At 37.8% G+C, this 20,845-nt stretch overlaps 4 protein-coding genes across 5 annotated transcripts; 2 read left to right on the top strand and 2 right to left on the bottom strand.

The window, feature by feature from the left end:
• Positions 1–401: 401 nt before the first annotated feature.
• LOC105184238 (sorbitol dehydrogenase) lies at positions 402–5,221 on the bottom strand. The gene is made up of 8 exons (XM_011142906.3): positions 4,915–5,221; positions 3,811–3,844; positions 2,943–3,103; positions 2,649–2,812; positions 2,269–2,453; positions 1,313–1,491; positions 1,003–1,124; positions 402–766 (listed from the first exon to the last, which is right to left on the bottom strand). Exons 1-8 carry the CDS (start codon positions 4,966–4,968, stop codon positions 613–615), a joined length of 1,053 nt encoding a protein of 350 aa, XP_011141208.1. The 5' UTR covers positions 4,969–5,221; the 3' UTR covers positions 402–612.
• A 637-nt stretch (positions 5,222–5,858) lies between these two features.
• RIOK2 (RIO kinase 2) lies at positions 5,859–8,916 on the bottom strand. Its single transcript, XM_011142907.3, has 5 exons — positions 8,699–8,916; positions 8,407–8,548; positions 7,946–8,324; positions 7,562–7,852; positions 5,859–7,457 (listed from the first exon to the last, which is right to left on the bottom strand). Exons 1-5 carry the CDS (start codon positions 8,762–8,764, stop codon positions 6,635–6,637), a joined length of 1,701 nt encoding a protein of 566 aa, XP_011141209.1. The 5' UTR covers positions 8,765–8,916; the 3' UTR covers positions 5,859–6,634.
• A 465-nt stretch (positions 8,917–9,381) lies between these two features.
• On the top strand, positions 9,382–12,907 carry egh (beta-1,4-mannosyltransferase egh). Of its 2 annotated transcripts, none has more exons than XM_011142908.3 (3): positions 9,382–9,717; positions 10,654–11,462; positions 11,756–12,907. In XM_011142908.3, exons 2-3 carry the CDS (start codon positions 10,659–10,661, stop codon positions 12,326–12,328), a joined length of 1,377 nt encoding a protein of 458 aa, XP_011141210.1. In that variant the 5' UTR covers positions 9,382–9,717; positions 10,654–10,658; the 3' UTR covers positions 12,329–12,907. The 2 variants fall into 2 exon arrangements, with proteins under 2 accessions (XP_011141210.1, XP_019697491.1); XM_019841932.2 differs by having other exon boundaries at positions 9,382–9,803.
• A 4,484-nt stretch (positions 12,908–17,391) lies between these two features.
• Metrn (meteorin) lies at positions 17,392–20,718 on the top strand. Its single transcript, XM_011142914.3, has 3 exons — positions 17,392–18,324; positions 18,695–19,271; positions 19,511–20,718. Exons 1-3 carry the CDS (start codon positions 18,230–18,232, stop codon positions 19,709–19,711), a joined length of 873 nt encoding a protein of 290 aa, XP_011141216.1. The 5' UTR covers positions 17,392–18,229; the 3' UTR covers positions 19,712–20,718.
• Positions 20,719–20,845: the final 127 nt, after the last annotated feature.

The following is a 20,845-nucleotide window of genomic DNA, read 5'->3' as shown; positions in this document are numbered from 1 at the left end:
TTTTATGTATCTTATGATAATATTTGTATCCTGGGAAAACGTCAACAAACTCAAAAGATAGTCGTTGCTTAAATTTACTATTCATTTTATGTACATGCAGATTTTCTTAAACTATTGAACTTGATTGAGATTGATACATATTTACAATAACGCATTATATATTTACGCGATTTTTATCGCAACAGTATTAAAAAAATTAAATGTTGATGTTTTAAATTTCATTAAAATACTCAAATACTAGACATTAAATTCAGATTGATATTCGAGTAAAAGACGTATAAATTTGAATTTTAAAGCACATTATTATGCGAAATAATACGGGTCTACATATTGACAATATGATAATTGTATCTATCTATACGTAATTTGATAACTCATCAAAATAACAAATCGTAAAAATATGAATTTCATGAACTATTAGCATAATTTATTTCGTGCAAATGTAATCGTTTGCCATTTTTTTGCACCTCGTAGATTAAAATAGACCATTTATAAATTTGAATCGGTCGTTTATCATTTATAAGTTTTAACATGATAGTCAATTTAACATACTTCAGTTCAACATGTCGAGATTTAAAAATCTCTCATATGACAGTTTCACTCCGGCTGAATTTATCTACAATGAATCATGACTTTAATAGCTCCACCTGCTCCAGTTCTGCTAGTTTCGAATGCTTTCATAGTGTCTTCTATCTTATAGTTATGGGTGATCAAAGGCTTCACGTTTACTTTGCCAGATGCGAGGAGGTCCAGCGCATCGCCGTAGCTGTAAATCAAAACGAAATCATATTGTTACTATATGTTAAATTTGATAATTTTTCCCTATTTAGTGTATATGTAATCCATTATTTTCTTTTATCAAATTCATTATAGTCCAATCAGTATTTATAGTCCAAACGAGAAAATAACTTAAATTCATATTATGTTCTCACATATGTGGAAAAATAGTATATTACTCATTTGTATATATATAATAATTTAACAAGAAACTTGTCTTCTTACTCATTAACGTATCGGAAAACACCTCTGATGTCAACTTCCCTGATCAGTGCGTTAATTAATGGGACTTGCACTTCAGGAGCACCCATACCCACTAACACTACGACTCCACCAGATTTTGTTACCTAATTATAGACATATATAAATATAATTTACAATAAAATATAGTAACATAAACAGAGAAAAAATATTTTATAAAATTAAAAGGAAAAATTTATATAAAGATATAAAGATACACTTAATGGGATATTAAAGAGATGTAAGATTTGCTATACAGGATATTATAGAAGTATATCTTTTTTTCAAAACATACGAGGATTGCTAAGCGTATTGAGGACTGTGCACCCGAGGCATCTATCGTTCTATCAGGTTCATCTCCAAAAATCGCGTGTATATCAGCCATTGTTTCCGATTCTGACTTATCCTTCTGCACCAGATATGTATCGTCAGCGCCGAGTTTCTTCGCTATTTTCAGTCTATTCTCTATAATATCTGTAAACATAAATTGTATTTATTTATATCTCGTTCGCAGATCTTACGAGATTATATTCAAAACCTATGGAAAAAGGAATAACAACGAATGCAACAACGATAGTTGTAACAATATGCAGCAAATAGATTGCAACTATACGCTGTTGATAACGCATGACCTCGTTTCACAGCTAACGTCTCTCTATCATGCTAATTGTACTTCATCTGCTTATCTTGCAATCGATTGCAACATCATTGCAGTCACCCATATCTGGAACGCGCGATGCGATTAATATTAATCACGATGTTTTCCGCTTGTTATTGTGTAATTCGATAAACACTTATCATGTGTAAAATATTCCATTAATAACGTGTTAAAAGTGCAATTACTGCAGAATTTCTCTTAACGATTGTACATCACGCGATTTGTTTTAATTCACGACAGATAAGGAACTGATAGCTTATTAATAGGCACCAAACATATCAAACATACATATACAAGTTTGAAAAATAATAATATATAATAAAATGTAAAAATATTCTCGACATTTTATGCGATAACGTGTTTAGTTTCGACGTTATAATTCACTATAAAAAAATAACGTCAAAGTACAATTTTAATTTTGCATCACGATAGAATTATTACAAAATTATTTTTCCGCACATATTATTTCGATTAATTACAACTTGTACTATAGTGGTACTAATGAAAAACAAAAAATTGAAAACAAGCTCAAACTTGAATATATTTCTATTGAGTTTCTTTCTACTGCACTAAGCTTGATTTTCTATACGTACCAGTAATAACCACTTTGCTCGCACCCATGGCTTTGGCTACCAGTAATGTCACCAGACCGATTGGACCAGCTCCCAGAATTAGTACTTTAGAACCGATCCCGACAGATCCTCGTTTACAAGCGTGCACTCCAACTGACAACGGTTCTAAGAGCGCTCCTTCTTCTAAGCTCACGTGGTCAGGCAATCTGTTGCAAAAAGTATGAGGATAAAAATCAATTGTCTTAATATATGATATACTTAAAAGAAATCATTTAATTAATTATACTTAAAAGAAATCATTTAATTTAAGTTTGCTATAAAATATAAAAAAAATTGCTTCTGTTTAAATTAATTATTAATTTCAAAGTATAAATCAGCGTGGACAAAATAGGCAAGCTCACTTGAAGCAGAAATCAGCCGCATGTTTGTAAAAACGTCTCAAGCTGCCATGCACCGGCGGCGTCGCGCAAAACACCATATCCTTGCAGAGGTTGTAACGTCCTGTTTTGCAAAACTTGCATATTCGACAAGACACGCCAGGCTCGATGGCGACGCGATCGCCTACCTATATAAAAACCAAGAGAATGTATCAGGAATCAAGAACACTTCGAACAAGAATAACACAGATAAGGTTTATTGTTATTAGCTCTGTGTCGATCCTGCCAAAATAAATAACACGAGCGGTATACACATACTTTCAAGTTCTTGACATTTTTCCCGAGTTTGGTGACGACACCGGCGGACTCATGCCCGACGATCATGGGTTCGCGCACCACGAAGTCGCCAATTCTCCCGTTGACGAGATAATGGACGTCTGATCCGCAGATGCCTACACATGCCATTTCCAAAAGTACCTCTGCAAAAGGATAATGTTCGTCCTTTATTTCATATCATTCTTCATTATCTTTATCATTATGATAATAATGAGAATCTTAATTATATAAATCTTTATGCACACAGCTATCTTGATAAGCTCAACTTTAATTCTCGGGCGGAGGATTTCTTTCTGCGACCTTATCGTAACTGTACACACAAATGGCTTTTCATTATTTATCTATTCTTTGTATAATCTCACGTATATATTTTCTCATATCACAAGGCAATTTGCGAAGCTGTTAGTTAGTTAGAAGTGGAGAAGAAGAGGACAAGAAGACATGCAAAAATGCAAGGAGCCTTAGATAGAAATTGATCTCTGTGACTTATCACGCCACGGGCATATGTGAAATGGCGTTCCATATCACTATGACGAGCGTCATCGTGCACATTAATCGCACTCAACGTATATTAGTCCATACTAAGATGTTATGCAATGTCGAAATAAAGTGCCTTTCCTTTGCGCCTCAAACGAGTACAAAACTTGCGCGATTTTTTCACACACACACACACACACACACACATACAGTAGATAGGATAAAATTATCTGTACGTAGAATAAAATAAGATTGCCAAGAAAAACCACGAAAATATTATCGCCAGTATAAGTAAACATATCCTAATAACACATTGCTTATCGCTGATAATTTTAATGACTGTTAGTGAACATTGATAAAGGGCATTCCTCACCATCGTCTCGCGGTTCCTCGATAGGCGTGTTCTCCTGGAAAAGAAAGAGAAAAATCACAGAAGTTTTATTTACAAGAAATTTTATACAATATCGGGAAAAGCACACGGTGACAGAAAATCTTTTTAACATGGATACGTTCGAATAATGAGAGAACTAAAAAGTCAATTCGTTGGTTGATCAACAGCACGTGCAAGGTGCAATCGATCTGCGAGCCGGCTAGTTTTATGTGCGTAGCCGCGAAGTTAAGAAGTCAGGGTCACCACAATCGATATACGATAACAACATGTAATGTAAACATTAAAAAATTCGGATAACGCCGGAATTGAATTCGCTATTTTACACGCACATATCTTGTACACTTTACGCAAGAACAAAGTAAAAATATAATCAACATAAAATAAAAGAAAGTATCTATTTTTTCCTTTTTTTTTGTTTAGAGAATACTGCGAACGTAATTTTATATGATGTTGCATCATTTCCTCGTTAAAATCGTGTTATCTTAAATTACACTTCGTTTTCAATAATAAATACTTTGTTTCTAAAATGTTTTAAAAATGTTTTTAAAAATGTAAGCTCTATGCAACGTATTGCTGACGTTGCATGATAATATGTAAAATAAGTTTACGGATAAGTGTAATCGTATAGAAACGTTTAACAGTCGGTAAATGTATACGCAAATAGTGCGCGAGTTTTGCAAACTCTCGCACGTCTATCATGCCAAACATGCCGAACGAAAGATCGATAGATCGAGACCAATACAGTTTGCGATTACAGGTAAAGATAAAACAAGCCCAAATCGATTGGAACATGAATCAACGTTTCAAAGCACAAGCTCATGCAATATGGTCGAGTGTGTGCGAAACTAACGTCGATTTTTCTAACACATTACAATGACTAGGAGAACGCTCGCACGTAACTAACAAATGTTCACCATTCCAACTATTAATTTAACATCGCTTGTTCACACGCTTTGGTGACTCTATGACTTTCCTTGCTAATAATTAATGGCAGTCAGAAATCAAGTCGACCAAGATTCAATCAGCATAATCATCGGAGTAATTCGAGCACCAGAAAGGCAGCAAAGTACAAAAATCCGTACTAACCAGCCGTAAGTCGTTGATCCCGTAAAGTATAGCGGTGAGATTGTCCTTGGCCATGATTCTCTCGCGAAAAATTCGGATCGATGCGTGGTCTTCCTCTACAGCGTCTCTCCGTCGGCAGAGATCCACGCTTTCGGATATTTTGATAAACACTGGCGGCACCGCACTCGTGCTCAAGAAAGAACTTGCTGGTGGTATATATACTCGCGACTACGGCTATATATAGCTCATTGTCGCGCGCTATCACGGTGGACGTGCTATCTGTTCTAGGCTAGACAGCTTTCCCCATTGCCATCATCATCACCATCACCATCACCATCACCAGCATCATCGTTATCACCAACAGCAGCAGCGGCCGACATCTCTCGATGATGATTCGTCGAACTGTCCTATTTGCCGACGACTCCTTCCCACAGCCGCACCGACCACCACCGTCGTGTGGTATCATTGCGGAATACGCGCTTTGCCGGACTAGTAAATCGATTATACTATATACACATATGTATATGTATATATACATATGTATATATATCATCTATATATACATCCTATTTATACGTACATACATATGTATATACACACATATGTATATATGTATACATGTATATGTAATATAATATATATTTCTAAGAATCTTTCAAATAAAAATCTGAATAAAGTGAAATAAAAATCACTGTTTTATTACAGTCCCTAGTAAGACTAAACAAATTTTATCTGAAATTTTTTCCGAATAATGCATTTTTCCAGGATATTTTAAATAGGCATTTAAAATGAGTCACTTTATATACGTATATGTATAGGCAAGCATATATCTATATATATATATATATTTTTTTTTTCCTTCTACTGTCAATCAATTCTACGTTAATGCATTCTACTTTATAAACATGAATAAAGCATGTATTCAAAGATATGGAAATATCCTAATCAATATTTTCGCTAGAAAATTAATGTTCAAAGTAGAGCTGTTTATTAATAATTCACATAGATTTGATATAAATCTTCAGTAACCAGAACGAATTACTATGTAATATCGGGAAATGAGACGATTCGTGTAATTTTATATATTGGTTCGATAGTGGTCGGTGCTCGCGTGGATGTTAGAAAATGACCTGCAAGTGAGACGAATGAAAAATCGCACATCCAGTTCTTGTAATCTGGGAGTTCAGAAATACTCGGCCTTTTGATGTAAATGATGCTTCGACTTCTTTACGACGCGTCTGCTATCTTATCTATGTGCAGCTAAATTTTCATGGGATCTCAATAACACACAACATAAACGGTAATGTCAAAAGAGCAAACACAAGTTGCAAACACAAGTTGCAATTACGTAAATCCTGTAAACTCGACTGCGACAACATATTACGCAAACAAGAGTTATATAAATACGTTGCAAACAAAAAACATCTCTCTCTCTCTCTCTCTCTCTCTCTTTGGAGATCTCTGTGATATCTCTGTGGAAATGTGTATATTTTTTGTATCAAGTTATATATACCAAAGATATACCGTTAACCCTAGACCGCTGACGACATTCTTATAGTTAATTTTGTAAACTGGCTTTACTCGTCGTTAAAATTAAAAATAACATTGCTTATCCACGGCTAACTATAGTTGTTTATAATGTGTATATATGTATGTGTTATCTTACACATTACCTTACTGTGTAGTGATATATATAATGTACAACAAACGACCAAAGTCGATACGTAGCGTTAGTTCACTTTCACCCCCATATTCCCGTGGACTCTTTAATCGTAGCTCTATTGTCCCTTCGTATTCTCGTTACTGCGCTTGCTTCTCCCTTAGCCACTACTTTCCGTTGATTCTTCCTCTCGCGTTTCTCGCGCTCCAATTTCAATCTTCTCCTTACCTCGTGCCGCGGGATCGTGCCAGATCGTGTCGAGGTGCTACATATGCTTTGCGTATCGAAACAATCCTTGATGGACGCTGCTTTGTCTTCAGTATTCGAAACGTTTTGTTCTTGCGTATCGAAACAATCCTTGATAGAGGCTGCTTCGTCTTCAGTATTCGAGACGTTTTGTTCTTGCGTGGCGAAACAATCCTTGTTAGAGGCTGTTTCGTCTTCAGTACTCGAGACGTTTTGTTCTTGCTCATCGTAAGAATCAACTTTGGATGGTAAAATACGCAACACTGTCTCGTTATGTTTTTTGCCGGTTCTTACGTTTCCTACAGCTGCGGTTTCGTCATTTAGTTTGCATTCACTCTTTGTATCGTTTTCTTTCTCGGACTGTGATGTCGCGGATATATTCTCCGAATATTCGTGATCATTATTTAATGTTGTTTTCATCGTCGTTTCAACTGTTGAAACGTCACACCGTGTTTCCATGACATCCGTAACTTTTAATTGTAAATCTTTTATTCGAGTTTCAAGATTGATACAGGCCTCGTACGTTTCATCTTCACTACTGTCGTCTTCTTTTTCATTTTTCTCTTTATTCTCAAAACCTATTTCTCCCAAGAGGTATTTTTCCATCTGCTTTGTCAAACCACTAGCTTTGACTTCAATGTCTATGTCGTCCTCGCGTCTGAGGATAAAATATTAATTTGTTGTTGAATCAATATAAAATATAATTTAGGTTTAACAATGGTACATTGTACCTTTAATATACTCTCTTTTTCTACTACTTACAATATATCTTGGAAAGTCGGATACAATTCGCTTTCATAACCAAAACGTTTCTTAAAGAAATAGTGAATGCATTTCACATCCCTTTCAAAGTAAAATTCTGCATTGGTATGCTCAATGGAAATCATCTGTGGAAAATCAATGATAACAGGCTTGCCATCATCTTTAATCATTATGTTAAATTCATTGAAGTCTCCATGTATAACACCATGATTTCCCAGTCTCACAATTAAATCCATAAGGTTGTCATACAATGCTTCCACATCATCTACTTCATCGTACTTTACATTGCACCTGTGAACAACCATACAATTAGAACATAATACAATTAGAACAATGTATATTGCATAATTACAGACATCTAGGATACATTGTTGGTGAACTTACAGAGGTCTACCTTCAATCAGCTCCATGACAACACAATGTCTGTTATGAGCAATTGGTTTTGGCACAGGGAATCCTCTATTTAAAAGTACTTTCATATATGCAAACTCTCTGGTAGCTGAAATTCTTGATAGATACAACCAGGATGCTGCACGCCTATGCTGATAATAATCTCTGTTTTTCTTTATATTTCGGAAGCATGTTCTACCAAGTCTGTGTAGTTTTAAACACAAATAAGTTTGCTCATCATCAGCAACAACATAAATATTGGATTCCTTGCCAACACCAATTTCATTGCCGAAGGAAGCTATTGTGCCTTTTTTTGTCAAGGCGTTCAAGGCCAAGTAGTCGTAGCCCGCATTTGTCAAACGATAACCATCATCTGAAAAAATGATATGAACATTATTTAATTAGTTACATCTTTAGTGAAGTCTATAGTCACATATAAACAAATATTGCCCTACATCTCTTTCCTCGTTCGTAGCTGAGTAGTTTGTGTTTACACAAATCTCTTAGCAATTTATGGACTCCACCATGGTGTAGATGCGCTATTTGCGCAGCAAGCGGTGCAGATACAAGTTCATGATTCTTCATACCCATTTCGATCTGAAATGTAAAGATTACAAGATACAGTTCCAAATTATATATCATCAACGAAACGTGTCATCGTAATAAATATGATATTTATATTCGCAAAAATTTATTCGAAGTCTCTTGCAAAAAGTATCTATTTCTTGACAAGTAGAAATTTCTTACCGCTGTTAACACGCGAAAGTCATCATAAGTTAAATACTGCAACATTGTGACGTCCAATTTTCCCATTTTCGATTTCGGCTCGCAAACGAAAAGACAATAATGTAAATATAATTTCAACCGATTACCCGTTAAAAAATTCAATTTGTTCAATTATTCGCTCACGTCTATCGACTCGCCTCACGCACGTTTGAACACGCTACCTAACGTTTACACATGTACATGAAAATGAAAAACATATGATGAACAACCCCGATATCCAATATTCTTTAGTCTCAAGGACAACCAATCATCATGTATGAAAGATGGCGTAACAGGCAACTTTTGAATCAGAATCCTTATTCTTGAAATATGTCACACGATATTTCATGAATGTCATTAGATATCACGATTCTCAGCCAATTAAATTGTCCCATTGATGAAATATCGAATGCGAATATTTCTCACATATTTTCAAAAATTAAGCCAGCGGCACACAGTGCTTGTTTTCGTGCTGGATTGCTTGCTGGATGAAAATACTGCGTTCTGATTGGTGCATTTCCATCCATCTTCGGAAATGTACTGGCTTTAGAGAGCCCTATGAAACCGGAAGTTGCAAGTAAGGTAGAGACATCTATCTTACTGAGCTGCACTTTCTGTACTACCTTGCAATTTTATCTTCCCCTCGTCGATGATTCATCCAGTTTGATCACTACTATCACGCGGTGAGGTTACAGATACATCGCTCGCTCGCCCCTCCTTCGTGGCATTTGGGCGGCGCAAAGAGCGGCGGGTCGGCGCGTGTGAATTTGGACAACTATCCGTATGCGTGCGTGCCTGTGTGTGCGTGGTTGTCGTATGCCTGTGACGAGTGATGCTGAAGTTGGCGTTTCGTAAGCGGGGGCGAGTTATGAAGTGTTCGCGCGCGCCGATCCGATAAAGCGTCAAACTCGCGCGATCCGGCAGTTATATCGCGGGCAATGGGCAGATCCAGCACGTCCACCATCCTTGCGCTCATCTGAGAAGTTCGTCGCTCACCGGAGGTATTTCATATTCGCGCGATCTAACCCACGCTACGAGGCGAGCGTTCCTCCGAATGTCGGTGCAACGGCGTCAAGCTGACAGGGAGGTGCATATAACCTCCATTTCGTGTTTTCCGTCTCGAAGCCGTAAGATTTTAGCCGTGCACGAACGAACGAGCAACCGATAGGTCTGGACCGGCCGGCTAGTTGAATAATCAGAAATCCTTGTAACATTATTCGCTGTCGCAACATCTACAAATCACCTGATTATCACCTAGCTATCGGGGCGATATTGATAAGGTTACGGGCACTTGCGTTATCGGTGATAATAAGCATGGAATTCACCCGTAGTTCATTAGTTTCCACCACGATTTGCCGCGGCGATGCCCAAGCTGCTCTGTTGAAAAGAGACACTCGGTATCTTAAGTCATAATTCTATCGAGAAGGCCTTGTGTTTATCCGCCGTGATGCTCCGACCTGCTATTTTTTACCCGTCACGCTTCGGTTATCAGCTCGCTATTTACATAGAGTTCTGAGTCACTTTGTGCGAACCAGCTCTCTCCCGACGCTTGAACATTGTACCAGGTCGTCGTTATTAGCGTTTCTATTGAAACTTCGGTCGACCGTGACATATAAGTAACAACGACGTATGTAACTATATTCGTACGCAGATATGTGTGTATCCGTGTGTGCACGCGATGGCAGAAATGAAGGCCAGATTAATCTTTCGTGTGAAGTTCAAAAATAGTTGCTCGCATCATTCATTGAGAGTAACTGCTGCAATCTAGGTTAAATTACTCTCTTAGATCAAATTCTCTCTATTGTCTTGAAATTGTACGACAAGTGATATTTGCATAAAATCAAGAGAAGTCATTGTGCTTCTGATGCTTTAGATTAGACTGCATTATGGCCTGAGCTTGTAAGTGTGATATTCACCGAATGTGTTCTAATTTTCAGGAATAATGTTGAACAGTATAGCAAAACACATTTTACACTGCTGCCTATTGCTCGTGGTCATACTTGTATTCGAATTTGTATCTGGTGGGCTTCGATGGAACACTGACAAGAAAGAAGAAATCGACCCATGGCTGCGATACGGATTCTTAGGCACAATCACTTTGTACCTGCTGCGTACAGTGACATTTCTCTCCTTGCCACAAGTTTTATTCAACTTCATAGGATTAACGATATATAATGCATTCCCCGACAAAGTAGTCTTGAAGGGCTCGCCGCTGCTCGCGCCGTTTGTGTGCATAAGGATAGTAACACGCGGTGATTACCCGCAGTTAGTAAAAGCGAACGTGAAGAGAAACTTAAACAAATGCACAGAAGCTGGCCTTGAGAACTTCCAAATAGAGGTAGTAAGTGACAAGCCGGTAGGCTTGACTCCTCACCGCCGAGTGCGAGAAGTCGTCGTTCCTCCGAATTATCGCACAAGTAGTGGTGCCTTATTTAAGGCTCGTGCTTTGCAATACTGCCTTGAAAGTTCGGTGAATGACCTGGCCGAACATGATTGGATCGTGCATCTCGACGAGGAGACCCTGATGACTGAGAATTCCGTTCGCGGTATACTGAATTTCATACTGGACGGCAAGCATCAGTTCGGCCAGGGACTTATCACATATGCTAACGAAGATGTCGTTAATTGGATCACGACATTGGCTGACAGCTTCAGAGTGGCGGATGACATGGGCAAGCTAAGACTACAGTTCACCATGTTTCATAAACCATTCTTCAGTATGAAGGGATCTTATGTTGTCACGCAGGTAATTAAAAAAAATGATCGCCTTCATAGAATAACTGATACTTTGTAATCACTGTAATAATATTACATCTTAAAACATATAATATTAGGAAAAAGATTAAGACAATAATTTATCTCAACTTAAGCAGACGTGAAATTATTCGGACCAGTTTTTGCTCGAAATTATTCTGCTTTCCTCAGAGGATAGAAATAAAAAAAATCTCCCTTCAGACAATTTGGGAAATATAAGCGAATGGTTTCATAATATTTGTCCCGATCATTCTCTTCTATGACATCTGCTCTCTTACGATGCAGATGGGAGCAGAGAAGCAAGTTTCGTTCAACAACGGATTAGACGGTTCCGTTGCGGAGGACTGCTTCTTCGCCATGAAGGCGTTCTCTCAAGGATACACGTTCAACTTCGTGGACGGCGAGATGTGGGAAAAATCGCCCTTCACCCTGTGGGACTTCGTGCAGCAAAGGAAGAGATGGCTGCAAGGTATATTACTTGTTGTGCATTCCAAAGCGATTCCACTAAGAAACAAATTGTTATTGGGCATCTCGTGTTACTCGTGGGTGACGATGCCATTGTCGACCTCCAACATCATTTTAGCCGGACTCTGTCCGATCAATTGCCCGCCATCGATTGATTTTCTGTGCGCGTTCATTGGCGCTGTGAACATCTACATGTATGTGTTCGGAGTCGTTAAGTCGTTCTCCCTATATCGTTTCGGCGTAGCCCGATTTATGTTGTGCATATGTGGCGCGCTATCTACTATTCCGTTTAATATAATCATCGAGAACGTCGCCGTGATATGGGGCTTGTTCGGTAAGAAACACAAGTTCTACGTCGTCAACAAGGAATACAGACCGCCGATCACCGTATGATGCGCTGTCGGTTTAGAAACCTCATCTAAACTGACGCGTATACTTAGCAGCGATGTAAAATTTCCATTGTGCATGCGCATTATTAGTACCTGTACATCTATATGAGGAAATATACATACACACATCATTGTCACAAAAACGAAATATTTATAATTAGTATTACACTGGAGTAATGCTATTGATAGTTAGATAGAGATTGATCGGTCAATTTTAGAACAGGTAATGGAAGGTATATGTCTCTGTGCAGCAATAGATAGGTGCAGTATTAAAAGTATACTTTATATATTTTGGCATTATACGGAGCCAAAAATCTGTTGAAAAGTATTCATCCCTGTCAGACATGTATCTATGTCAACATTATATTCTCATAGTGCAAAGTCATACATGTAATATTTCCTTTGATCTCATGTAAACGTGTTTAGCGTTCATTAAGTTAGCATTCGTATCTCGTTTCACGTGTTCCTCTTCTTACATTAGACTTATATCTTACATTTTTTTATGTTATTGTCAAGATAATCGATTTTTATCGTGTTCAAAAATATTCCGTTTCTGCCATGTTCTGTACTTTTTTTATTTGATTTTATTTCTTTATTTTTCTCTTTTTAATAATTGACTCACGAAGTATTTGGAATAATTGATAAATATTCCATCTACAGTATCTACAATATTTTACTTAATAGCAATAAGCACTTATACGCATCACTAATTCGGACTGCTGTGATAAATCTTGCTTCCCTATACAATGGTAACTTCTTTTTACATATATTTTAGAAAAATATACTTTCCTGCTTAATGTTTTGATACAAATTTAAGAAATAAGATGAATCAAGAAACTGTTCATTAATTAATTGTTTAATTTCGCATCATTTTGTTATAGGTGATATAACAAGGCACAATCGTATGGTGTTTGTATAAAACAGTACTTAATAAGATCAATTCAATTGTTTAATGAGACATGAATATTTTTAAAGTTTTATATAAATATATATTTACGCGTTTTTCTTGATAAAATTGAAAAGTACATGTCATACGATTATCTCAACTAGCAATTTAAAGATAATGAATACGTTACGTATATATATGTGGGAAAGTTGAAAAAACTTTATTTACATTAGAAGAATATATAAAATAAAAAAGTTCGAAATTAACACAAATTTTTGGATATGAGAAACGACTTTTATGAAATTTTATCTATTATAATCATTAATATGTATTTGAACAAAAGATGTAAATTTATTGCGAACAAAATTTTTAAATAATGTTTTTATTACGCACAGCGCATAATATTTTATGTAGTAAATTACATATAAGAAAATCACGAAAACATATAAATTATCATTTTGTCAGTTATACATTTTTTCACAAAGCATATTAACGTTTTTTTTGTTTGGAGGGGATGATTTACAGTGATCTATTAAATTTTTTTTTTTATTTTTTAACAGAAGTTTTAGAGTTTCCCAATGTTTAATATTTCAATATAAATAGTACTATGCTCTCCAAATATTACGAGTTTCGTATTTTTGTTAACTTATGACAAAATGATAACAGTACGACAAAGTGAAATGCTTTAGAAATAACAAAGCAATATAAGTTTAGCAAGACTTATTGTATCTAGTCAAGATGATATAAAGAATGTTGAAAAACACGAAGATATTCGTCATAATACGCGTATAAGTAACTAATGTAAATTTTTATTGACGTTGTGTTGATCCACTGTAAATACTTCTAAATATTGCGTTTAGAAAAGCAAAAAAAGAAGAATAAAAAAGATCAACAATTTTACACTGTATTTCACGAGGCAGTATTTGCACTAATGCATAAATCATATTTCGTTTGCAAATTTTGTACATTAAATAGAGCATTGCAATGAGAACGAACAGCGCAGCTTCTTTCTTAAAGTGTTACACTCGTCGCTGTTGCAAAATTTACATCTCGATTACAAACATCACTACGAAAAAGTCTACGCAGTATCGCTGCGGCGTTATACATTTTTCACATAATTACTGTTTATTACAATTATGTGTCATTGCACGACGATTGTACATCTCACATCATTTGCGATTGCGTAATTATATTACATAGTATTATTATGTAACCATGAATCATATATACCGCGTTGCGCCTTACCGGTCCTAAGATATCCTTGGTCTGCGTTTACATTTTATCTACATACAACTGTCGGTCTTGCGCGTTTATATTTTATCCTTATTCCACATCGCATGAGAGAAACGAGAACACAAGCGCATCTATATACTAGTCTCATACGTTAGCCACTTGTTACATTTACTCCGACAACAATGCCAGTTGAAATCAATCGAGTATAAAATACGATGACCACAGCACAGACACGTGTTATGTATTAACTCGACAGGCAAGTGATTGTAACCAGGAAGAGTTCGCGATAAAAACGCTGCAAAACATACCGCGCAATTATTGACTGGGCGGGAGATTTTTCTGTGTTTTATACGACGAAATAAAATTAAGGAATTTCTCGACTGGGCGTCACGAATGCGAAAGCGGGTTAAATTGACTGAAGCGAAAATATCGTGTTTAGTGTCGCATGAAGAATACTTCGAATAATAGAAACAACTTTAGCATAATCATTTTTAGCGTTATGTTCTTGACTGGAAACTCGTGAAATACTTACACGGGAGAAAAGACTCAATCGGGGCAATGGAATAAAAACTAGATTGAAATTCCTTGATATAATATTTCTGTGGCCGTGACCAAAAAAATTTATCTATATATTTAGATATACTAAAACTCGATTGAGATAACGAGTTGAATCTGATGTTTACTTTTTGCAGACAATGAAACTTTATTTACACCAACGGAATTTTTTCCATGCAGATCTGAATTTAGGATTAGATTTGGATTTTTCATTTGAATTAATTCTAATAAATATGACATTCTAATCGCAATTTATTTGAAAAACTTACGTCTAACTCTGAATTCAAATCTGAGTGTCTCACTTGAGGCAAGTTTCACTTCCAAGTCCGGGTATTTCACATGTCGCAAGTTTCAAGCGGCGACTATCGATACGAGTCTTAGATAATTATCTACGTCTATTTACGTCTTATCAGAGAGAGAGAGAGAGAGAGAGAGAGAGAGAGAGAGAGAGAGAGAGAGAGAGAGAGAGAGAGAGAGAGAGAGAGAGGGAAAGAGAGAGAGAGAGAGGGGGAGAAAGAGAGAGAGAGAGAGAGAGAGAGAGAGAGAGAGATGTAACTTCATTGCACGTATCGCATACGTGTATTCATTAAACTTCGTTTCGAGCGATCGCGGATTTCTATCGCATAAAGTTTCTCTCATATCATATAGCACATCATACATTATATCAAGCGAAGAAATTTACAGTATGAAGAAAATCGTAATCACTGTAAAATTCTGGTCTGTTGACAGCTGTAACCGTTGTATTGAACTTATAGATAGTATTAAAAATTGTGAAAAATACGTATAATATTGAAAATTAAAAAGAAATACATGTGAAAACCCAACCTCAAGAGAGAAAGTATTGTCCTCTGAAAATATTCGTATTTGTTCATCCTCGAAATATAACGTGATCTATAAGACCGAAAATAATGCCAGTATCCAGCAGTAGTGAATTAAAGAATGTTTAGTTGACTGAAGCAATCGGCAAATCAACAAAGTTAATTAGTCGTCATATATAATTACAAATGCTAATTGCGATTGATGATAAATTGAAATAAATTGATAAATGATCATTAATCAGCGTATAATCAGTCAAAAATCCAAGTAATCGGCTGAAACAATTATATATAATAATGATTTACTCGATGTTAATTTTCATTGTTTTAATCAGCCCTCAAACTTTTCAATCAATTGACGCCCGATGCTGGTGTGAGTTTTTTTTTTTTTTTTCAAGCGTTTTCAAGCCGCTTGACGCTTTAATGCCGTTAACATAGTAGGAAATACTAGGCGTTGGAGAGCAGCGATCCTAGATCTTAGAACTAGTCTAGCCCTGCCCTGCGACACTGGCGGGGAGAACTGGATCCTCGTCGTCAGTGGACGGGCCAGTTTAGGATTTAGTGGGGATGCAGCGGTGATCGTAACCGGTGAACGTTCTTGCCTTGGACGTTTGCTGGCTCGAATATAAAACAGTCGCGTATGAAGGCGACATAGAGCGATATCCGCGGAACTGAATGCTTACGCAAAATCTATTATCTCTTTGTTAATTTCTATCTCATCAGAGAGAGATTGGTTTCCGCGAAACCAATCGCTCGAAGGCTATCCGCGCGATAACGAGAACGGACAATGTTTCAGATATATTCTTTCGTCTGGAATTCATACGAAAGCTACGGAATGCATATATATAACAGAGCAAGTGGGAATAAGTTGCGGGAATAAAATCCACGGAAAACTTTTATTATTTATTTCCGTTTGTATTATTACTTGTAACATCAGTAACTGTGTGTTGAATTCGAACTCAATTGTTCCAAAATGTTTCACAATATTGTAATTATTATTTTTACTAGTGTATTTCGGTTATTTCGAACTTTAACTAAAAATTTCAAAACTGCAAATTCAAAATTCGAAATTTGAATTTTACGATCCTATCGAACATCGCGTACGCAGTTCGAGAAGGAGTTAAACAAAAATATGAATGGAGTTACCATAGTTCGTTAAAGGAAACTTTTTACAAGACTGCTTAGCCTAATTAGATGATTTAAAACTAGCCATTAATAGGCTATTATTAATTGTCTGCTTTGTTTCGCCGGAGAAAAGAAATTACAAATCATTCGATTATTGTTGTACACGGAAAACAACAGAACTGGAAATTAGTATTGGCAATTCTGTGATCGATTGTTCAGTCGTTTCGAACTGGCTCATCGAGCTGAAATTTGATGAATCATCGAAAGAGGCAACAAAAGAGGAAAAAGGACCAATGTGTATCGTCATGTTACACAGTGGGGTCCAAAAATTCCAGCTTGACAGGCATGCTTTCCGAGTCGGTTGCTGGCGGACGCATGCCATAGTGACGCGTTTACCTTTCCTCTCGATAACGCGTGTCCCCGATTTCGTGTCGCGCGCGCGCGCAGGCGCACGCGCCCAGACGGAAGCGAGTCGCGAAGGCCCTTCGAGTCGAGGAGGAGAGCAGAGGAGAGAATAGTCGCGTCGCCTGCTTAGCGGTGTGTCGCTTTTCCGCTCGGTGGTCGCAACCGTCGCAACTGGCTTTGCTTACAAAGCGAGCGCGGGCTGGCTGGTGAGTGGCGACGGTGGTGGCGAACGCTGGCGTCGCTATGACGCATACTTCTCGGTCGCCATTCGCGGAACACGTCGAGGTCGGACCGCGTCTACCCGATTTGCCAATTGCTGTCTCCGCCAAGATGTCGCATAGCGCCCGAGGAAAATAACGCGCTCACGATCAACACAATGGGACTCTCGGTGGGTGGACTCTGAAAACGAGGACAATCGACGACGGAGCGTGTGTGTGTGTGTGTGTATGTATGTGTATGTGTTACACGATTCTGTACGATGCGTGTGCGACATCGACCACCGTGTACGGAAGCAACCTGTATCCCGCTTCCTCGCGAGCAGCTCGAAAACTCGCAGGCACCTCGACCTACGCGAGCGTGATCGTCGTCGAGCAACATCTGGAAAGTGCGCTCACGATCGCAAACCGTGTTCCGTGACCGTGTTCTGCGGTATTGGATCTTCCTGGAAAGCCGTGGAGGACACGCGTGAGCAGCTTCTTCGTTGATATGCTGTGCGAGCGCGCACAGGATTATCCTTTTTGTACTTAATTTTACGTCGGGCGAGAGAGAAGGCGCGTGCGTCCTGCCTCATCGTGATCCCGACGGTAGCGCCTGTGAGGAGGCATCAGAGAGATATGAACGCCTTGTGTATCGTTTATTATCCGCAACGAATGTGTAAGCATTGAAAATGTTACACAAGACTGTTACGACTTTCGTGCTGTTTTTCACCCTCGTATCCGCCTACGAGCATACCACCGCGGATCAGTGCGATTGGTCCGGAAGGTTAGTGCTTTCTATAGTCTTATTTTCTCCGGCGCGTATCCATAAATCATGCCGGATCACCTGATGAAGTTACATGTAGTCATCAATCATTGCTTGCCATTAATATTCTGTCAACAAAAGCTCCGATACGTTCAATTTCAATTAATTTTCAATTAATTTTCAATTAATAATACTAATTGATTAATAATTTTTATTCTCAGGCAGTATTGAATTGCCCGATTATGTTGAATGTCACATTTTCTATTAACATTACGTATTGTTGCTAAATATTAATTATTATTTATCACGCGCTTTGTTGTTATTAAATCTGTATCACTATAATAGTGATAAATAGATAATATGAGATTAAAGTATGTATATACATGTGCAGCGGAGGAGGAGAGCATGGTGGTGTCCGACCAGTGTATCTGCGCTGTGCCCGAGGAACGGTGTTGTGGCGTTATCCTCGTGGAGCTCTGAGAGTGGTTCTCTCTTTCCCGGCTTCGTCCTCAGAGAATTCTATTCCTGGTCGCAGTAATCTAGGTTTCCGCGCCTGTGTCAAGATCTCGGGACCAGTACGAGTGTTCCTAGAAGGCAACGGTAAACTGAGGCCTCTCTATTCTCCGTCCGATGGCAAGCACGAGTTATCTCATCGCTGCTTCCACTCGCGAAAGCTCATAGCTGCACTCTATATGGAAGCGGAGGACGATTATTCCTATAAGAGGGAGAAAGTCAGACTGCAGTATGACCTGGAGCCGAATTCGTTGAAAGGAGGAGCATTGCATATACCGGAAGAAGAAGAGGAATGCAGACCTTGTTCTATGGAGGAACTTGCCAAGGCTTATTGCCAGAGTGACTTGGTCGCCAGAGGCACTGTCAGTGCGGTTCAACAGCGGTTCGATTTGGAGGCTGAGGAATTGGTGCTCAGGGTCACTAAGATCCTGCGTCAAGTGGTCCAAGAAACTGAGGTAAAGAACTTTCGACATTTTTTGTACTTATTTGTTAGATAATTTACATGATATGTAATTTAAATTATATACTATATATTTAAATGTAATTTAAATTATATACTATATATTTAAATGTAATTTAAATTATAATTATTTTACATTATATAAAATGAAAGGTTTTTCTTTGTTCTTTGCTACTTTTCCTATTCTTTCAAGTCTGTTGTATAATCGAGCCGAATCAATTTATCCTGCGATAGGGTAACGAGACGGTATCTGCGAAGAAAAGTGTACGTGTGAGGGTGCCAGCGGCGTGCGACGCACGACACGGTCTCGGCGAATTCGTGATAATGGCCAAACGACGTCTCGGAGACCTGATCTTGGTGTGTGCGCCCAGACTGGAGGCGTGGGCGAATGCTGTACGGGAAATGGACACCGCGCCTTGCGTCCTCAACAGCTAGCGGACGTGATTTAAGGCGACCGCGCATTGAGAAGCTGCATACAAGCAACTGCAAGTTGAGCGTTGCTGGATCACAGGTACGGCTACGATATTGTGCCAGACGTAACCAGAGAATGTACGAAAACGCTGGCTAGTGATACCGTGGCGCGACCAGCTACCGATTTTTTCATACAAGAATACATGCACATTGTGTATACATAGGGAACATCCATTCTTCGTGTACATAGCGCGCACTGTCCATCGGACTGTCGATCTCCAAACTGTGATATTATTGTTGCATTAAGAGGAACGTGGAATAGCGCGCGTGAGCAACTAAAAGAAAATTGCTCTAATACTCGCTCTAGAGAACAAAGACCACATTATATAAAGAATATCTCGCGGACATCGCGCACTTTCCCTCAGCGGATTTTTCGATGCGCATCCTTTTCTACCTGTAGTCTTTTGTAATTTTTACACATTGTTGCGGTACAGTTCAAACATCTAGAAAAAGTTGTTATAAAGTTGTATTTAAATATTGTTATAAAATGTGATACATTCCTTACAGAGAAGTAACGAATCTTGTAAAATTCCTCAAATCTTGTAAAAAATTTTATAATGATAATATAACTCACAAATTGTGTTACATGTATAGAGGATAAGAAACCGATTTTTTCGGCTTATTCTGTTAAAGAAGAGCTTAATATATGTTTAATTATCTTTTCTCGATCTGTCTTATCGTTCGAAATGGGCGGTTTTTCGTTTTTTGTGCCATCTGAGAGAAAGCGCGCGATAATCAGGACACCCTATGTACATCGAAGTTTTCACGTACCACGAGTACGTTGACTTGCAGCGGAGTTGAATATATTTTGTTTTATATTGGTTACAGTTATATAACATTGTACAGATTTAATAAATTGTAAGCGTTTTCTTTTTTTTTCTATAATTCCGATGCTAATCGGGATAAACTGTTTTTGTCAGTATAACAGATGATATGTGCGATATAAATAAAGAAGTTGTCTGGAAAAGCGAGTGGCATTCGTACTTCTTTATCACTGTACGAAACACATGAAAATGAGAGATAATCACTCCTGTGAAGTCTAGTACTTTGCTAGGCTTCTGGTTTCATGGGCTTAGTTTGAGGCGATTAGAGTAGGTA

This window comes from Harpegnathos saltator, unplaced genomic scaffold, assembly GCF_003227715.2.
Source record: "Harpegnathos saltator strain DR-91 unplaced genomic scaffold, Hsal_v8.6 scaffold425, whole genome shotgun sequence".
NCBI classification, from domain to species: Eukaryota; Metazoa; Arthropoda; class Insecta; order Hymenoptera; family Formicidae; genus Harpegnathos; species Harpegnathos saltator.
This window is presented reverse-complemented; position numbering and strand designations above follow the sequence as displayed.

Bases quoted from the DNA above. Each gene is read 5' to 3' on its own strand.
- egh (XM_011142908.3), top strand. From the start codon at position 10,659: ATGTTGAACAGTATAGCAAAACACATTTTACACTGCTGCCTATTGCTC. The intron at 11,463-11,755 runs GTAATTAAAAAA...CTTACGATGCAG, and splicing joins GATCTTATGTTGTCACGCAG to ATGGGAGCAGAGAAGCAAGT.
- Metrn (XM_011142914.3), top strand. From the start codon at position 18,230: ATGTTACACAAGACTGTTACGACTTTCGTGCTGTTTTTCACCCTCGTA. The intron at 18,325-18,694 runs GTTAGTGCTTTC...ATACATGTGCAG, and splicing joins CAGTGCGATTGGTCCGGAAG to CGGAGGAGGAGAGCATGGTG. The intron at 19,272-19,510 runs GTAAAGAACTTT...ATCCTGCGATAG, and splicing joins AAGTGGTCCAAGAAACTGAG to GGTAACGAGACGGTATCTGC.
- LOC105184238 (XM_011142906.3), bottom strand. From the start codon at position 4,968: ATGGCCAAGGACAATCTCACCGCTATACTTTACGGGATCAACGACTTA. The intron at 3,845-4,914 runs GTTAGTACGGAT...TTTCTTTTCCAG, and splicing joins GGATCAACGACTTACGGCTG to GAGAACACGCCTATCGAGGA. The intron at 767-1,002 runs GTAAGAAGACAA...TTTGATTTACAG, and splicing joins GTTTTCCGATACGTTAATGA to CTACGGCGATGCGCTGGACC.
- RIOK2 (XM_011142907.3), bottom strand. From the start codon at position 8,764: ATGGGAAAATTGGACGTCACAATGTTGCAGTATTTAACTTATGATGAC. The intron at 8,549-8,698 runs GTAAGAAATTTC...TTTACATTTCAG, and splicing joins ACTTTCGCGTGTTAACAGCG to ATCGAAATGGGTATGAAGAA. The intron at 7,853-7,945 runs GTAAGTTCACCA...GGTTGTTCACAG, and splicing joins CTGATTGAAGGTAGACCTCT to GTGCAATGTAAAGTACGATG.